At 47.7% G+C, this 18,345-nt stretch overlaps 1 protein-coding gene across 1 annotated transcript in view; it reads right to left on the bottom strand.

The window, feature by feature from the left end:
- CATSPERD (cation channel sperm associated auxiliary subunit delta) overlaps positions 1-18,345 on the bottom strand; it is a 43,074-nt gene that overhangs the window by 4,011 nt on the left and 20,718 nt on the right. Inside the window, exons 9-19 of the mRNA XM_019710749.2 lie at positions 17,351-17,501; positions 16,374-16,469; positions 14,979-15,061; positions 13,742-13,918; positions 9,614-9,727; positions 8,680-8,769; positions 7,844-7,902; positions 5,732-5,810; positions 3,758-3,810; positions 1,544-1,618; positions 486-614 (exon numbers count right to left, since the gene is read on the bottom strand). Coding sequence (XP_019566308.2) covers positions 486-614; positions 1,544-1,618; positions 3,758-3,810; positions 5,732-5,810; positions 7,844-7,902; positions 8,680-8,769; positions 9,614-9,727; positions 13,742-13,918; positions 14,979-15,061; positions 16,374-16,469; positions 17,351-17,501 — 1,106 coding nt within the window. The remainder of the gene's footprint in view (positions 1-485; positions 615-1,543; positions 1,619-3,757; positions 3,811-5,731; positions 5,811-7,843; positions 7,903-8,679; positions 8,770-9,613; positions 9,728-13,741; positions 13,919-14,978; positions 15,062-16,373; positions 16,470-17,350; positions 17,502-18,345) is intronic.

Here is an 18,345-nt window from a genome sequence, read left to right as displayed (position 1 = left end):
CTGTATTTGAGGGTAGGCTCTTTAAAGAGGTAATTAAGGTTGAATGAGGTCATGAGGGTGGGCCCCAATCCCACAGGAAGAGGAGATGCCAGAGGACACAGCTAGAAGGTGACCGTCAGCAGGCCAAGGAGGGAGCCTGGGGAAAACCAGCCCTGCTGACACGTTGACCTTGGACTTTAGGCCTCCAGGACTATGAAACCATGCACGTCTGTTGTCTCAGTCCCCCAGTCCACGATATGTTTTGATGGCTGTCTGAGCTAAGACAGTGGGAGCTGAGAGCTAAGTAGGGAAAAGGCAAGAACGAGTATCGCAGGGGAGGGTACAGCGTGGCAAAGGGCTGGTAGGGACTGGGGAGGGTCGGAGGTGTGGAGAGACTGGGTGGAGAGGGCATTATCTGAGGGGGGGGCCTTGACGGGCAGGGCTGGGAGCTGGAGAGCAGAGAGCAGGACCAGGCTGCCACCCCAACAGCCCCACAGGGAGCTTACAGTTCCACCACAGGCTTCCACGGGGTGTCGTAGTAGACGAGGAGGGGACAGCCCAGCTTCTCATAAGGGTAGTACACCACCAGGTCCTTGGTAGCCCTTTGCCGCCGAAAATTGGGGTCGTAGGCTTCCCTGAGCAGGGAGGGGGGCAGGGCATGAGGCCCCAACGGACGGCCTGGAAGGGCTCACAACACACACCTCCCAGCCTCGGCTGCTTCCCGTGGAGGGGCATCTGAGGGGGGGAGTCCAGACCCATGGTCAAAATGACCCTGGGGCCCCTTGTGATGGTTAGTTTTGAGTCCACTTGATTGAGCCACGGTACCTGGATGGTCAGACATTATTCTGGATGTTTCCGTGAGGGTGTTTTTGGGGGGATGAGATTAGCATTTAAGTCAGTGAGCTTTGAGTAAAACCAGAGTGCCTCCCTAATGTAGGTGCAGTCGGAGGCCTTAACAGAAAAAAGTATGACCTCTCTCTCTCTCTCTCTCTCTCTCTCTCTCCCTCTCTCTGTGTCTCTGTTTCTCTCCCTCTTTCTATTTTTCTTTCTCTCCCTTTCTCTCTCTGTCCCTCTGGCTCTCTCTCACACACATCCTGTCACTTCTCTTTCCCTGGAAACTCCTGACTCATACACTTTATGCCCCCATGGGTCTGACTGTAGCCTCACTGGTCAGTAAGCCCAGCAGCTCCAATTTTGGCCTTGGTTGTGGCCCTGGACAGCTGGCTGATTCTTGGCTTGTATCCAAGGGGCCATGTATAAAACACACATTTGTCTTCCCACGGGAGGGGGAGGATACACACCAGTGTGGGAGGGGCTCCCCGTGCCTGGTGCCAAGAAGGGCTAAGCTCCACCCCATGCCCACTGGTGGCATGTGGGACCAGCCACAGGGCATAGAGGGTCACCTTGGCCCGCCACCTGCTCCTGCCTTGGCTGACAGCATCTGGCCAACTCTGGTAGCTGAGATAAGCAGGTGGCCCAGCTCCAAGAGCCGGCCACAGGCTGGGGAGGGTCTGTAAGGTGGGTGGTCATGGGAGGGAGGGGCGAAGGAAAATCTCTGGCTTACTTCTCGATGATGTAGCTGTAATTGTCCTGAAGGGCCACGGGATTAAGGATGCCTTTGGAACAGGCTGAGATTTCGCTGCAAAGAACAAACGATGGTGAGAAGCTGCCTGACCCTACACAGAACCAAAGCAGTGAAAAATCTTCCTTTGACATATGTGTCCCCACTGGTTTGATATTCGGCCCCTTTCTTACTTTTTGGTTCCCCAAGACGCTCCAGGCTTATCTTGTATCTTCCCTGCCCCTCCCAGAATCAGCCATGTCTCCAAGGAGTCCTAATACCTCATATTGGAGACCAAGATCACAGCATTGAGGGTTCTGAATTTTGGGACTCTGCCACCAGAGCGTACATCCTTAGGCTACATAGTTGATTTTTGCCTGGTTTTACATTTTTAAGACTAGAATCTGGCTACGTGTGTTCTGTTGTCTTTCATTCCACCTCCTTGTTTGTACAGACCATCCAGCTAATTCTGCCTCATTCGTTTTCATTGCTGTTAGTCCATCGTACCAAAACATTGTATCTGGTTTATCCCTCATCTAGTCAATGGACATTTGAGTTAGCGTGCTTCCTCTTGGCGCTATTAAGAATAATGCTGCAGAGAACATTCTGGAACCTATGCCAATGCAAATGTGCATGAGTCGAAGTGCCGGGTTGACAGATGTGCCTTCCAAAGCAGCTGAAACGTGTGCACGCCCACCAGCAAGCAATGTCTGTGAGTTCAGGGGGTTTCTGGGAGGCGAGTCTCCTTCCCTCCCAGGATTTGCTACAGGCCAGGCTTTGTAAATTCTGCCACACTGGTGGTGAATAAGGGTCTCGAATACAAGTTCTCGTTCTCATTTCCCTGTCAGGTGAGGTTGATTATCTTGTCAGCATCTTGTCACATGTTTATCAGTCATTTTCCCCCCTTTTTTGGAAGTGTCTGTTCAAACTCTTTGCCCATTTTTGTCTATTCATTTCTCTCTCTCTCTCTCTCTCTCTCTCTCTCTCTCTCTCTCTCTCTCATCATTTGTAGGAATTCTTTATAAATTCTGAATACCAGTCCTTTGTTGGCTACATATGTGGCAAATATCTTCCCCACTCTCTTTATGGCAAAAGCTTTTTAAATAATGCTTTAACAAGCTTTCCTGCACATAAGTTCTAAATATGTAATTTTTAAAAAATATTTATTTATTTATTTATCTAAGGATTTTTATTGGGGAGGGGGAATAGGACTTTATTGGGGAATAGTGTGTACTTCCAGGCCTTTTTTCCAAGTCAAGTTGTTGTCCTTTCAGTCTTAGTTGTGGAGGGCGCAGCTCAGCTCCAGGTCTAGTTGCCATTGCTAGTTGCAGGGGGCGCAGCCCACCATACCTTGCAGGACTCGAAGAATTGAACTGGCAACCTTGTGGTTGAGAGCCCACTGGCCCATATGGGAATCGAACCGGCAGCCTTAGGAGTTAGGAGCATGGAGCTCTAACCGCCTGAGCCACCGGGCTGGCCCTAAATATGTAATTTACTGATTCAATAAAGTGTTTCCCTTTTGAAAGGAAAGTCTAGTAAAATTGTCACCCGTGTTGGTGATTGCCTGGTGCAGGGAGCCCTGGAGCCGGCTCCTGCTGGGTTCTGGGGCCGACTCTGAACATGCGGGGATTTGGTGAAGCAGTGGATGGCACGGAGGTAGCCTGAAATCATACCCATGGGAGTATTTACACCACAGGAATGGGCAGACGCTGTAAATTAGGGCTCCCTCTACACCCAGAAGCAGGGGTTTGGCATTTACCCGCCCATGGCTGCCTAAAGGGCAAAGGGGTGGTAATCTGGCCAGTCTTTGGGTTTTGGTTTTTCTTGGAGTCTCATGGCTCCATTCCCTGGGGTAATGATGACTACTAGAGGCAAAGTTCCCAAATTTTCCAGCAGGCAATTAGAACCCCAAACCCTTTACTATTTTAATCAAAATGAGGAATTAAGGGACTAAAAGGAAAAAACAGAACGATAAACGTTAGGAGGGAGAAAATGCCAAATCAGCGAAGGAGGGGAGGCCGGAAACTGAAACTTGACCTAATAGTATCAATTACCGACCTGTTAAGTACGGATATGATAAACAGATACAAAAGTGGACAGGATACTATCCCCCGACTTCAGCAAACGTGAAGCAGTGGTGCCCAATCCGCTCCCGCCCTCCCGCCCTCCCCCTCGTCCCCCGCCGCCTCGCGCCCCGCCCCGCTACCAACAACACACTTCTGAATGATGATCTTCTTTTCTAGGTCGCAACCAACTGAAATGAGTGCCGTCTGCAAAGGAGAGACACAGGACGTGATCAGGTCAGGGAGGGACTCACTGTGACCGTGACTGGCCCCATGGAGCTCAGGCCCGAAGAGCCTGCCTGAGCACTGGGGCACCGCTAAGGTCCCCCCACAACCCGCCTACCTCTTGGCAGCTTTGCAGAGACCAGAGCCCAATTTATAAACCCAGCACAATGCTTGGCATACAGAGCACAAGGGAATGAATGAATGAATGAATGAATGAATGAATGAATGAATGAATGGGCTGCAATGAACAAACAGAAAGGAGAAAAGGGAAAGAGCGATTTGGGGTTAGCTTGACAGGCTTGCTTCTCAAACAGGGGTGCGATGGCACCCTCAGAGATATACAAGAGAGTATAAAACCACAGGACAGGGAGTCTTTTGGTGTTTGAAAAAGCAGCTTTATATTAAGATAAATATGGATTTACTATAGAACAGAATGCAAGATTCATAATAATTTTTTTTAATTACAAATAGACATAACATAAAATTTACCATTGTAACCATTTTTTAAGTACATGGCTCAGCGGTATTAAATGCACGCACATTGTGGTACAACCATCCCCACTATCCATCTCCAGAACTTTCTCACCTTCCCAAACTGACACTCTTTCCCCACTAAATACTCACTCCCCTCCACTCTCCTCCCCCAGCCCCTGGCACCACGATCTACTTCCTGTCTCTATGAATCTGACTCCTCTGGGGACCTTCTGTGAGTAGAATCACACAGGAATTCTCCTTCTGTGTCTGGCTTATTTCACTGTGCACACCGCCTTCAGGGTTCATGCGTGATACCAATGGTGTCTGTATCAATTTTTCAAAGCAGCCATGAATCTTCAAAGAAAGTCATGCGTTCCGACTGCCCCCACCCTCCAAGCCCTCTCAGTGATGTCCCCTCACTTTCTCTGCCCTCAAGAACGCTTTGCTGGAGCAGCTAGAATTGCTGCCTTAGTATATCCTCCCTCTACCCCCAGGGCATCTCAGGTAAGACAAGATGGGTGGGATGAGGTTGGGAGGGGGCTGGAGCCCAGGAAGCCAACTGGCACCGATTTGTTGCCAAAAGGCAAGGGGGTGCCTGCGCCTGCTCCCATGGGACCTTTGGACATCAGCCCGGTACAGGCCCCCTTTTCTGTCACCTGTCCTCTCATATCTGCCTAGGGTGGATGCTAGATCCATCAACAGTGCTGGGTCACTTCTCCAATGGATGGCCATTATCCACCACGCTTGTGGGTTCTGCAGTGATGTATTGGTGTGTCCTCACACACACTCCCCTCTCAAGGTTAAGGGTGTTCCGAGGTGGCCGTGGTTTGTAGCCCAAATGGGCATCCCAGGGATAGCACCCAGCGTCCACCCTCCCCTGGAGACCAGGTTGGCCAGGAACAAACCTCAGAAAGGAAGACAGTCCAACCCAAGGAGAGTGTCCTGTTTCTCAGGTCCACCCTAATACCCTCACCCACTGTAGTAACTGTATTTTCTTATGTTTCGTATTCTAGATGCTCTGGCATCTTGGGCCTCACTGAGGGGACTGCCCCTCCCAATGCTTAGAGATGGCAGACATTTGCCTGGGAGCACAGTCCTCCATTGCAAGCCAACACATCCGAGCCCACACTTCCTCTTAGGGGCATCGAGGTCTGCAGTGACTCGAGTCAGCCAGGGGCTGTTCTGTGCATGGCCAGCAAGGACCGGGATGGATACACCTGCTCCAAGGATGGTGAGTCACGAGGGGCAGCCCTGGGGGACAGTGATGGGAGAGGGGCAGTGACCAGGCGACAGGGAAAGGATCACCTCCATTTCCTGATCCTGAATGTGGGCTTGGCCAGTCCCTCAGGGAAAAGTCAGCCGAGGTCTGTTGACATTATTCTTAACACTAATGACAAAGAATATGGGATAGCAAAAGCTTGAGACATACCAGTGGCTTGAGGTCCACGCACGAAATTTCTTTATTGGCTATGTCTAGAGTGATTGTAGATATTGTGGGTCTCTTTATGCTGTAAGGCAATAGGAGTGTGTTATTGCACACTGGCATTGCAGTAGAAATAATCACCAACACATCTGTCTATCCATTTATCTATCTATCTACCTACCTATCATCCATCCATCCATCCATCCATCCATCCATCCATCCATCCATCCATCCATCCATTCCCCCATCCATCCGCTCTTCCATCCATCCATCCATCCACCCACCCATCCATCCATCCATCCTGGATGCCAGAATATTGACTGAGAACATCTACTCACGGTGGCCCCTCCTTCCCTTGAGTTTCTACCTCTTCTTGAGTCAGTTTTGTTAATTTATATATAATAATTTATTGGGAAAAAATGTGTCATTCAATTTTATTGTCACCTAGCTGCATATAATGTTTTCTTATCACTGTTTTACTAGCTCCTGTATCCATACTTTTATCTTTATTTTCTATTCCTATTGCTCATTTTAATTCTGTCCTTTCCCCTTCTACAGGATCGTAGGGTTTTATCTATTATACCGGTCTTCTGAAGAAGTTTTGTTTCACTTTGACTTTATATTGTCTTTTTGCCCTCTGTTTAATACATTTCAGATTGTATCATTGTTAATTTCCTTCTCATAATTTCTTTTTGTTGTTCCCCTGGTTCATTAAGTTAAATATTTAGTTTATTTATCTTTATCTATCTCTTTTCCTAATAATAAAAGTACTTGGGGTCAACTTTCCTTTGAGTATATTTTAGCTGTATTCCATGAGTTCTTTTTTTTTTTTTTAAAGATTTTATTGGGGAAGGGGAACATGACTTTATTGGGGAACAGTGTGTACTTCCAGGACTTTTTTTCCAAGTCAAGTTGTTGTCCTTTCAATTTTAGTTGTGGAGGGCGCAGCTCAGCTCCATGTCCAGTTGCCGTTTGGGGGCGCAGCCCACCATCCCTTGTGGGAGTGGAGGAATCGAACCAGCAACCTTATGGTTGAGAGCCCACTGGCCCATGAGGGAATCAAACCGGCAGCCTTCGGAGTTAGGAGCATGAAGCTCTAACCGCCTGAGCCACCGGGCCAGCCCTCCACGAGTTCTTTGATTCAGGGGTTATTTATAAGGGTGTTTCTTCATTTCCAAGTGAAGGGGATTTTGGTATTGGTGTTGCTTTTTGGTTTTTGGTTGTTGAGTTCTTGTTCTATTGGATTAAGGGCTGAGAGTATGGCCTGAAACTTCTACTGGGAGAATTGATTTTTTTATGACCAAGTACATGAATAATGAAGTGACTTTTAAATAAATTAACCATAAGCACGGGAGGAACATAATTCTATATTAATAACATACAAAGTTTTTTTTCACTGAGGTATAACTGACAAAATTATAAGATATTTGAAGTGTAGCATGTGGTGATTTGATATACATATACATTGTGAAAGGATTCTCCCCATCCTCACATACTTTTAAAATTATTATTATTATTTGGTGAGAACATTTAAGTTTAACCCTCTTGGGCAAATTTCAATTTATAATGTAGTGTTACAACGTTTTATATATATATAGAATTAAAACATACTTGTTGAAATATATACTCTAGGGACCTCCTACAAGTGGGATCACACAGTATTTGTCCTTCTGTGTCTGGCTTCTTTCACTGAGCATCATGTCCAAGGTTTACCCATGTTGTACCGTGTGTGTCAGAACTTCCTTCCTTTCTAAGGCTGAATACTATTCCATTGTCTGGATGGACCACACTGCGTTTATCCATCACCTGTCGATGGACCCTTGGGTTGCTTCCACCTTTTGATGATTGTGGATAATACTGCTGTGACGGCGGGGGTACAGATCTCTTTGGGACCCTGCTTTTGATGCTTTGGGGTATATACTTAGAAGTGGAGTTGCTGGGTCATGTGGTAATTTTATGTCTAATTTTTGTGGACCCACCATTTGTAACATGTTTGAAGCATTCTTGTGTTATCATCCCCCAGGGGAAGCCTTGATCCTGGCCTTGCTTTCCCAGCTCCTGCTGAGGGAACCCCACAGACAGCCCGGGCTGCCTGCCACTGTCCAGGTGATGACATACCTGGAGGTGAAGTTGGGGTCAGCCCTGCCCCAGTGGTGCTGCTGCCGCAGGGAAATGTTCTGTGGAACAAGAGCGAAAAGCCAACTGCAACAGTGCGGGGCGGTCCCAAAATCGGGATTCAGGGAGAGACGGAGAGAGGATGCGGCATTGGGAGGAAGGGTCTAGAAGCCGTCCAGGCCTCCCCTATTCTGATTCCACCAGCCAGGAAAGGCTTCTGGAAGCTCATGGAAATGACCGCCTCTGGCTCCTTCATCCCTCACTGCCTTTGTCCTGGGGACCCACAGTGAGGTGTGACTTTGTTCCCCCTCTTATTTAGTGGGGATGTGACAAGGACTGGTCCAAAGAGTTTGTTGTGGCCAACTCATACCTTGTCCTGTGGCAACCGCCCAACCTGATCCTGGGCTTTTGGGGTCAAGTCCAAACTCCACGGTGTGGCCATGAGGCCTGGCTCGGCCCTCCAGATCCCCCAGGCCCATATATCCAAGCCCCTCCCAGTCCACTGGTTCCTTCCATCCTGATGCCTCAGTTTACCAGGCTGACACAGATCTCCTGCCTTCCCCGGGGCTGGGTTAGGCTCCTAGTCATGTCCTCTGTACTCTCCCATGTGACACCTTAATGACATCACTCACCTGGGTGATTGCTGCCTGCCTGGGTTGGAGTGGGGCTGGGGATATGTCCCCTCCAAATTCTGCAGCACCTCCCAGATGTGTGCAGGGAAGGGGAGGAGGAAGCAGGGTCAGGCCCAGGGACCGATCATGGGCAGATGGACCTGGCCGGGCGTCAAGGCCACGCCCTTCATCTCACTGATCCCCATTGAGGGCAGGGGCATGGCTCACCAGCCTGTGCTTGGTGTTCCCATCGTAGGTGTAGCTGTCCTCGTAGATGACGGCCTGCAGCCCCAGAGAGTAGGGGTTGCTGACCATCGCCTGGGCGGGGGACAGGAGAGGCATTAGGAGTGCCACTCAGGTGACACCTGCAGGTGACCACCATGCACCTTCAGACTAAACACTGAGCTTATTCTGCAAGTGTCGCTGCCAGTCCTGTCCCCAAATGCTCCCTCGGCCTCATTCACACCCTCACTGTGGCCTCTGAGCCCTGTTCTGCAGACAGCCTGGAGCTGTGGAGCTGCAGGACCCATACTTGCTCTGGTGGACAGAGAAACCTGGAGGCCAGTCCTGCACAGGGAGGCTGAGATGACAGCCAGCCTGGTGCCCCTCACAGGACCTGGTTCTGGCTGCCAGGACTTTCCCCCATTTCCTTACACTAACCTGCCCCCCACCCCTTTCAGCTTGGACACTTGGCTTCCAGGTCCAGGACACTTGCTGTTTCTTAGGCACCCCCACTTCTCTCCCCCTTCCCCACTTACCCACCCCCACATGAAGGAAAGCTGCGAGACAGGGCTCTTGGTTGGAAGGGACAGAAGCCAGCTATGGTGGAGCTGAGAGGAAAAGGAACTTCTGGAAAGTATGTGGGGCAGCTCAGAAGAAGGGTGGAGAATGAGGCACAGAGATAGCATAAAAGGAGGCCAGGCAGGCAGGCAGGCAGACGGACAGACAGTCACAGCCTCCATCACACCCAGACACACAGATGCTGGTTGAGGAGAAAGACGGAGAGAGACAGTGTGTACGGGGCATCCTGAGTGAGTGTCTCTCCACGGGAGGAGGCCAGGGACCTTCTGGGTTTGGGAAGACCGGGCAGAGGGCGTGAGGTTGAGGGTGCAGGGGTGCCACGTAACAGACATCCTCGCCCAGCAGGTAGGGATGTGCTTACAAGTGGGACTGGTGAGGTGCCTGGCCTGGCGATCATCAGAGCGGTCAACTCCAATTCACTGTTCATATCAATGATAAACATTTGGTTTGCGAATTCTCCATGCAGAAGTTCTACCTAATTAGAAATTTAAAAATATATAATTAAATCAAGTCTCTGTTCCCAAACAAGAAAGGGCAAGTAGGTGGGAGGTGGTCAGTGGTACCCCAAGAAATGGAACCTTCCGGTCTCATGGGGGCAGCAGCTGGGACTTTCCCTCGCAGCACTTTCTTCCCGGCTACATCCTGCACCCCCAGAAGGCCTTCGAGGTCCCCCTGCCTGACTTTTGCAGTAATTGCTTTTCTCCTTGCGTTTCTTTCTGGAGTTATCTCCAGATGTGCATCCCCAGTCTTGCTTGTTTTCCAAATAGTGTTAGGTCTTTTAAGTCTCTTTCCATCCACGGCTTCCGCCTCCATCCCTTCTTTTTTGTTTCTATTCATCTTCGAAGAGCCAAGGCCATGGGACCTATAGATTTCCCAGTCTAGATTTCCCTGGCACAGTGGAGCAGCTTTCTCTACGCTCTGCATTTCTGGCAGACCAGTGGCTGGAGCCATCAGGTTTCGGTTGGATCGCATTGGCGAGACTCAACGGGTGACTGATCTTATCTGGGTGGCATGTAATTTTTGGCTGTCTCTTTTTTTACATTGGTGGCTGCTGACGCTTAGAGCCCACATCCATTAAATTCCTTGGGGTTGCCACGTGGCAGTATCCTGTCATTTTGTTTTCATATATTCACTGGAATAACGTTATCAGGAGATACTTTCCCTGTTCTATTTGCTGGCCCAGTAGAATGGTGCAAATGAAAGGCAGGATAAATCCTTGTGTCTTTCCTTTTATTTCCTCACTTTCAAGACAATGGATTGGTTTGCTGTCATCCTGAGAAGGTGACTGGTGAGTTGCTTGTTGGAGAGGTGGCTGATTTCAGGTCTGGGGTGCAGAAATGCAGACGATAACAGGCGCACCCTGCCTAGCCACGTGCTGTTAATTCTGACCTGCTTAAACCAGGGTCTGCCAGCTTTCTCCACTATCAAGCGGAGATTTCCCTTTCCAGACTGTTCTTCATTAACAAGGCACTAAGGCCAGGCCACAGAAGGGGGTTGGGGTCGGGGGGGTGGGGGACTAAGCACAACCTCTCAGAGGGGGGAGACTGTAGCTATAGGATTTGAAATTCTTCTGTAAGTGAGATGTGTCTCCACTCCCTTTATTTACTTATTCAGTCATTTATTTACTTCCGTATGGACTTGTACATATTTCTTTTATACTTTGGCTTATTATCCATTATTGTGTTGTTCATTTTTGTTGCTCCAATTGTTCCAGCTTTTACCCACAGGTTTTTGTGATGCTGTATCTGGTTTTTTTTTTGGTGGGATTTTGGAAAAATACTTGCTAATGCCAAAGCCATCTTCCTCAGACAGTTTAAGGGCCCAAACATTTGCATAAAAGCCTTACTATTCCCTCCCTCCCTCTCCTGTGATAGTGTAGTAATTCTCAGACATGTGATTTCAAGGACCCACAGGAAAATCCCCATGGCTGGGGATTGATGTTTTATTGGGGCAAGTAAGGAGAAGAAAGCTACTACCATCTATTAGCACCATCATCTCATAAAAGGATATTTTATCAAATCAATAAACTCAGTGTATGGCACAGTTGCTTTTATTTTATTTTATTTTTCTTATTTCACTCAATGCCATGGATCCAAAGGCCATTTGGAAGTGGACACTCTAACATCTTTTTGTTTGTTTGCTGTAGCTCCTCAATGAGTGGCCCACGCCCTGCTGAGTGCAGTACTGAACTGGTTTCTGATTTAGTGGATTTCGGAGTATTGAAAGATGGGATGAGATTGCTGGATGAGACAGGCTCAGAGACGGCATTTCCTTGGGAACGTCAATTGGTGCGGCCACTATGGAAAACAGCATGGAGGGTCCTCAAAAAATGAAACAGAACTACCATATGACCCAGAAGTTCCACTTCTGGGTATATATCTGAATGAAATGAAATCACTATCTTGAAGGGATAAATGCATTCCCATGTTCATTGCGGCATTATTTACAATAGTCAAGACACAGAAGCAACGCATATCCATCAGTGAATGAATGGCTAAAGGAAATGTGGTGTGTATCTATATCTATATCCACGATGGAATATTATTCAGCCTTAAAACAGAAGGAAATCCTCGGGTGGCCGGTTTTCTCAGTGGTTAGAGCACAGTGCTCATAACACCGAGGTCGCCAGTTCGAGTCTCACATGGCCCAGTGAGCTGCGCCCTCCATAACTAGATTGAAAACAACGATTTGACTTGGAGCTGATGGGTCCTGGAAAAACACACTGTTCCCCCATATTGCCCCTCCCCCCAAAAGGAACTCCTGCCATTTGTGACAACATCAATAGACCTTGAACATACGCTGAATGAAATAAGTCAGAGAAAGACAAATACTGTATGACCTTACTTATATGTGGAATCCTAAAAACGCCAAACTCATAGAACCAGAGAACAGATCGGTGGTTGCCAGAGGTGGGGGCTGGGGGTGAGCGAAATGGGTGAAGGGGATCAAAAGGTCCAAATTTCTAGTTATAAGGTAAATAAATCCTGGGATATCATGTACAGCATGGTAACTCTAGTTAACAATACTGTGTTGCATATTTGAAAGTTGCTAAGAAAGTAGGTCTTAAAAATTCTCATCACAAGAAAAACTATGTGAGGTGATGGATGGTAACTAGACTTACCGTGGTGAACGTTTCACAATATACGCATATATCAAATCATTGCATTGTGTACCTGAAACTAATACAACTTTATGTGTCAATTATCGCTCATTAAAACTGGAAAATAAGCTTTACAAATAGAAAATAAAAATAAAGTTAGGAAAAAAGTAAAGAAATGTTATTTTGTGCATTTCTGACCATGTGATTGCCAGTGACTGGGGGAGACGGATTCTGGAGAAGCCTGGAGAAGACATTTATTATTTCTGTCCAGCAGCTGCTCCCGCTTCCTGAGGGTATCTCCAGTTTCATTTGGGAACTGCCTGAGTTTCCTTTGGCAAATCGCCCTTTTGTGCATCCTTGGGCATGTAGCCTGGTGGGTGGACTGACCCCACCTCTCTCTCAAGGAGTGGGTTCTGACTGGCTCACCCCCAGCCATGTGATTGGTCCAGAAATGGGCGTGTCATCCTCTCTGAGCCAATGAGATGTGGAAGATATGCTGGGAGTTTTCTTGGCTTCTGCAGGGCTCTGATGAAAGACCCTTCTCTTCTTCCCTGGGATATGGTGTGAGGATGCCAGGTCTGCAGTGTCAGCTGCCAGCTTGCTGCCCTGATATGAGAGCCTGTGGCTTCCCTGAGGCATTGAGATGGAACTTCAGGATGAAGCATGAAACACTCCGGCAGGTGGAGTGGAGAGACAGAGACAAACTGGCTCATGGTGGCAGTGATTTCAGTTTCGAGATCAAGGCTCATCTGAAGTCTTCCCCCTTTGGACTTTTCAGCCGATGAGTCAACAATTGCCTTTTTGGTTTAAGCCCATTTGATTTGGATTTTCCGTCATTTGCAGAATGATGAATCCAAATTGACAGGTGCGTATTTCCGTATTCTGTGATTTTCCCCTCTTTAATCAGTCCGCTGGGCCAGGGTCAAGGCTGGTCCCCCTGGCTTGGTGGGTTCCTTGAGCCCAATCAAATGTCCCTCTCTGGAGAAGACAGGTAACTTTCTGCAGGACCGTGACTGTTCATTTGCCCACTTGGAAGGGGGACTACTGCTGATAACCACATCACTTACTTTTTTCTCTTTTGGACAATTTTGAGGATTGGTTGACTTCCTTGTTACAAAGAGCATCTATTAAAGTGAAATGTGTTTCTATTTGAAATAAGGGACAGGAAATTGTACAAGATGCAGGTGGCAGCCTTTGGGGCAGTGGTGGCTGGTTGCCAGATTTAGTTGTTTTTGTGAAATTCAAATTGAACTGGGCAGCCTATATTTTATCAGAAACCCTGCTTGGAGCACTATGTGTTGCTGTCTACAAATGCCCAACTCTGAGGTTTGTCTGTTTTAAAAAAAAGTAGTGCCTTGAACATGGAGTTAAACAGTTACGATCACATACTTTGCAGAAGTCAACTTGGAGCTGGGGGTCCATGAGAATTGCCTGGATATTCACAGGGCACTTCTGGAAATCAAAAGCTGGAAAAACCGAATCAGGAAGTGGAGTCAGGATTTCAAGTATTCCCAGGTCAGTGAACATCAGGACTGCCTCCTGGGACCAGACGTCTTGGTCTGCAAACTGAGAGAAAAGTGACTTCTGGTCATGCTAATTCTTTTCTGAGGATTTAAATTTTGTCTTAGGATTCAAGTTTAAAGAAGGTAGACCAAACAAAGAAACAAACAGCAAAGTCATAAGTACACTTTGTTGAGATATCTACTCTTCAGCTGCATTCATCCATCGGTGTTTAAATTAATAATGGAAACTCTGTGTTTCCTCATCAGAGAGGATACCCAGGAAATCATTCTTTACAGGTCATGGACCTCTTTGGAGAGTCGGACGAAAGCTACGAAATCTCTCTCCAGAAAACACTCGGGTCTCAGAATGTCAGGGTTAAGGCTTCAAAGAGGGGGTTCTCGTGTTGGTGCCCCACACCCAGTGATCCTATCGTAATTCTATTGACAGGCGACTTTTGGAAAATATGGTGGCCATATATCTAGCAGGAGAAGCATTGAAGTAGCACTTGGCACAGCTGGGGGACTTTTCTGGCTCAGCTGCTAATGATTTATAGGCCTTAGGAGAGAGAGGAACTTGAACTTCAGTTTTCTCCCTGTAAAAGACAGATGATATTGACTCCCTCACAGGGCCGTTGTGAAGATGACATAAAATTAGATAAGCATAATGTACAAGATAACGTGAGATACTCCCAACACTGCCACTCCCTACTTCTTCTGTGACCGCGGGCAAATGACTTTACCTCTCCGTGCCTCAGTTTGTCCATCTGTCCAATGGGAGCAATATAACGGTCTACTTCTTAAGACAAAGGTCAGGGTTAAATGAGGTAACAGTCAGAAGATGGTTAGACCAGCCCCTTCCATATTTTAAGTGCTCAGTAAGTTTTAGCTTCTGTTGCTGTTATTTTAATAACTATTAAAATTATTGTTACTACTAAAATTATTAAATCAGTGTTAATGTAATGTTAATTAAAATTATTGTTATAGTATTGCTATGCTATTAAAAATAGTATTACAATGTTAATAACTAGAGGAATTTCTTGCCTTCAGAACAGTATTGGAAGTTTGGGAACAAGACTGTTATTCTTTACCAACCTGATAATAGCCCGCACTTTGGTTTTACCTACTTTGATTAGGAAACTTGACAGGATGCCCAAGCTGCCATAATACAGATTATTCTCCCGAGTTAAAACTGCCAGTTCATTTTCATCTAGGAAAAACCAAACAAGACAGGACAAAAATTGAAACGAGGTTTGCTTCAATAGACAAAAATATTAAAAATATAAAAAGTTTGGTTTAAAAAATTACCCAAATTCCATCCTCTAGACCAGGAGTCTGCAAACTTCTGTAAAGGACTAGATAGCAAATATTTTCTGCTTTGCTGGTCCTGTAATGTCTGTTACAAGTACTCAGCTCTGTGGACAGCTAATAAATGAATGGGTGTGACTGTGTTCCAATAAAACTTTATTTAGAAAAACAAGTAGTGGGCCAGATTTGGCTGACAGGCCATGGGTTGCTGATCCCTGACATAGGGAACCACAGTTAACATTTTTGTAAACACCCTTTCTGGTAGTTTTATATATGTGGGATCATATTCTGGAACCCTCCAATCTGCTTTGTAATACAATTTCTTTTCTTTCATTTTGTGTACACACATGGAGTTGGCAGGCTGGCATTCTGGTGCCTGGATGAACTATAACTTATTTAACCAGTGCTCCACTGATGAACATGGAGGTCGTTTCTGGTCTTGTAGCTACAAAGTTCCAAGGAACAACGATACCACTAAAAGTCTTTATGAAGGGGTGAGGACAAGATCCAATGTATATTTTTATTTTTTTTAAAAAAGCAATCAAGGAAGTTTTCAAAAGAAGTGAGGCTTGAGCTGAGCCTTGAAAAAAAGCATCTGACATAGAAAAGTGGAGGTGTGTTTGCAGGGTGAGAACTGGACGAATGTCGCTGAGGGTTTCTCACACTCAGCTCTATTGACATTAGGGGTGGATGGTTCTTTGTCGGGGTGTGGGGGGTGCCCTGTGCATTGTAGGATGTTAACCAGCATCCCCGTCCTCCACCCAGAAGATACCAGCAGCACTCCCCCCAGGCATGACAACCACAGATGTCTCCAGACATCACCTAGGGTCCCCAGGTTGAGAACCACGGGATTGGGTGGAGAAGAGCGTCCCTTAGGGCAGCTGACGCACCAGACACACGGACCTAGACATCATCCTGGCAAGTTTGGACTTTGTTCTTTAGAAAATAAGAAAATGTTAAAGATTCTAGACATGGCAGGGGGGTGGGGGGGAGTGGTAGTGATGTGTACTCCATGATTTAAAAAAAAAGGAGGAGGAATGGGAAGAAAGGCCATAGACTGGGAGGGAATATTTGCAAATCCAATTTCTGATAAGGGACTTGCATCCAGAATATATAAAGAACCCTTACAACTCAACAATAAAAAGGCAAACAGCCCAATTAAAAAATGGGCCAAGGACCCGAATAGAAAAGCTACCCATAGGCTGGGCACGCACTGGCAGCCACGCTGTGGATGGTGACATTGGCCTCAGAAATGGAAGAATACAAGATGCGGTGTCCTTCTCGCACGGGGACAGTGTCGACGAGCTGACCTACGAGACAACAGGGCAGCATCATGAGGCTGGGCACGTGGGGAAGGGGGTCCCACAGCTGAAATGCCACCCACCCTACCTCTTGGCCTATGACTCAAATGATAAAGGTTCAAGGAAAGTATAGCACTGAGACGTAATGTTGTAAAACATCGTATGGAATATGCTTAGGTTTAAGAAAGCTTTTTTTGCTGCCTAGAGGCTTGAATACCACGGAAGGCCTTCTACCATATGGGTAACATGTATAAGGAATAAGACAGAGCTTTCTTTCTGGAATGGGCTCTCAAAACAGGTGGGCTAGCTCTGAGCTCTTTTCTTGCACTGCCGGGAACAGTGGTGTTCAAGTGGCCTGACCAGTGCTGGGTAGCTGGCTGTGATTGCAGGTGCTCTTGCAGCCACCCGTGTGTGCAGAGGTTCCTGACAGCCCCTCCTGCAGGGAGGGCTGCCTTTTGTTCCTCTGCTTATGTCAGCGGGCAGACTGGGGCTCATGCAGCCTGGGAATTACCAGGATTCTTCAGCTAGGCCAGTTGCAGGTGCTATGCCATTTCCAGATTTTTCTCTTGCCTAGGGAACTTAAGTGGGTGGCCCTGACCCATCCCCTGGAGTCACTCTCCTCGGCTCCCAAACAAAGTCTGCAACTCCTAGACTGAAGACTTGGACCCTCTGCCCTCAGCATTTGGTGATTTTCAGAATCTGCCATGTCCCTGAAGGGTCCCACAAGGCAGGGAAGGGGCGGGAGGGGGAGGTGACGCAGTGAGGACGGCAAAGTGAGAATGGGTTCCTCCTCATCCACGCAAGTCAGGGGAGAGAAAAAATAATGGCGTGTGCTTTCCCCACCTGGAGGGGGACACCGAGTGGCAGCCCCCAGCCTGGGCCTCACTCACCTGCACCTCGGGAGACTAACAGGCTGTTCTCATACCAGAAGATTAGGATCCCCTTCTGTCCTGGGGTGATGAGGATGTCCAGGGTCCCATTGTAGTCAAACGGCAGCCCCAAACTGTGGTTCAGGGGGTGGTCCGAGTACCCGAACTTGGCCTGAGAGAGAAAGATGACTGAATCTCTAGCAATAAAAGAAATCACCAAATCAGTGGTTACACAGTGATAGACCAGTGTAGGTGCACGTGCTTTGTTATTCAAACATTCTTCAAACTTTATTCTCTGGTCCACTGGTTCTCAGCTTGAGGTGATTCTGCTCCTCGGGGACATAAGGCGATGTCTGGGGACATCTGTGGTTGTCACACTGGGGGTGTGCCTGGTATAGTGGGTGGGGTGAGGGCTGCTGCTTAGCCCCCCACAGTGTCCAGCACCAGTTCTCATGACACAGTGCCGAGACTGAGGTGCCCTGCTCTCTGTCGTTCTCTGCCAGGCCTGGGTTGCTGCCCTTGCACCTGGATGACTGTTCTGACACACCTGTGCGCACGCCCAGATTCTTTTTCCTAACAACCTCTTGCATTGAGCCATTCGCACTTTGCAGCCCTCTAAGGGCGGGCTCCTGAGTCAAGTCTAAATTGCTCTGCGTGATTGTCAAATTCTCTCTTATCTACTGTTTACAGAAGACCTCTGACAGCACTGTGCAAGGATGGAATTGAAAAACAACACTGTCACTGGTTCCTAAGTGAGTTCCACCCAGACAGCTGCATCCCCTGCCCAGAAGGTGCACCATGGAGAGGAGGGAGAGAGGGACTGGCTTGCTTTCGAGGTGCCTCCTCGGGCACAGAGAGAATGTTGTGCTCAGGGCGAGGATGGGCTGTGCGTGGGCTGCTGAACCTGACTCATCCTGCCCCTACTGTGGACACAGGCCAGGTCCATCTGCACAACAACTTGCCTAAGATGCAGTGAGTGTGAGTTTGCACCCCCAGCTCATCCCATTGTGTCATGC

Source organism: Rhinolophus sinicus, linkage group LG07 (genome assembly GCF_036562045.2).
Source record: "Rhinolophus sinicus isolate RSC01 linkage group LG07, ASM3656204v1, whole genome shotgun sequence".
Taxonomy (NCBI): Eukaryota; Metazoa; Chordata; class Mammalia; order Chiroptera; family Rhinolophidae; genus Rhinolophus; species Rhinolophus sinicus.
This window is presented reverse-complemented; position numbering and strand designations above follow the sequence as displayed.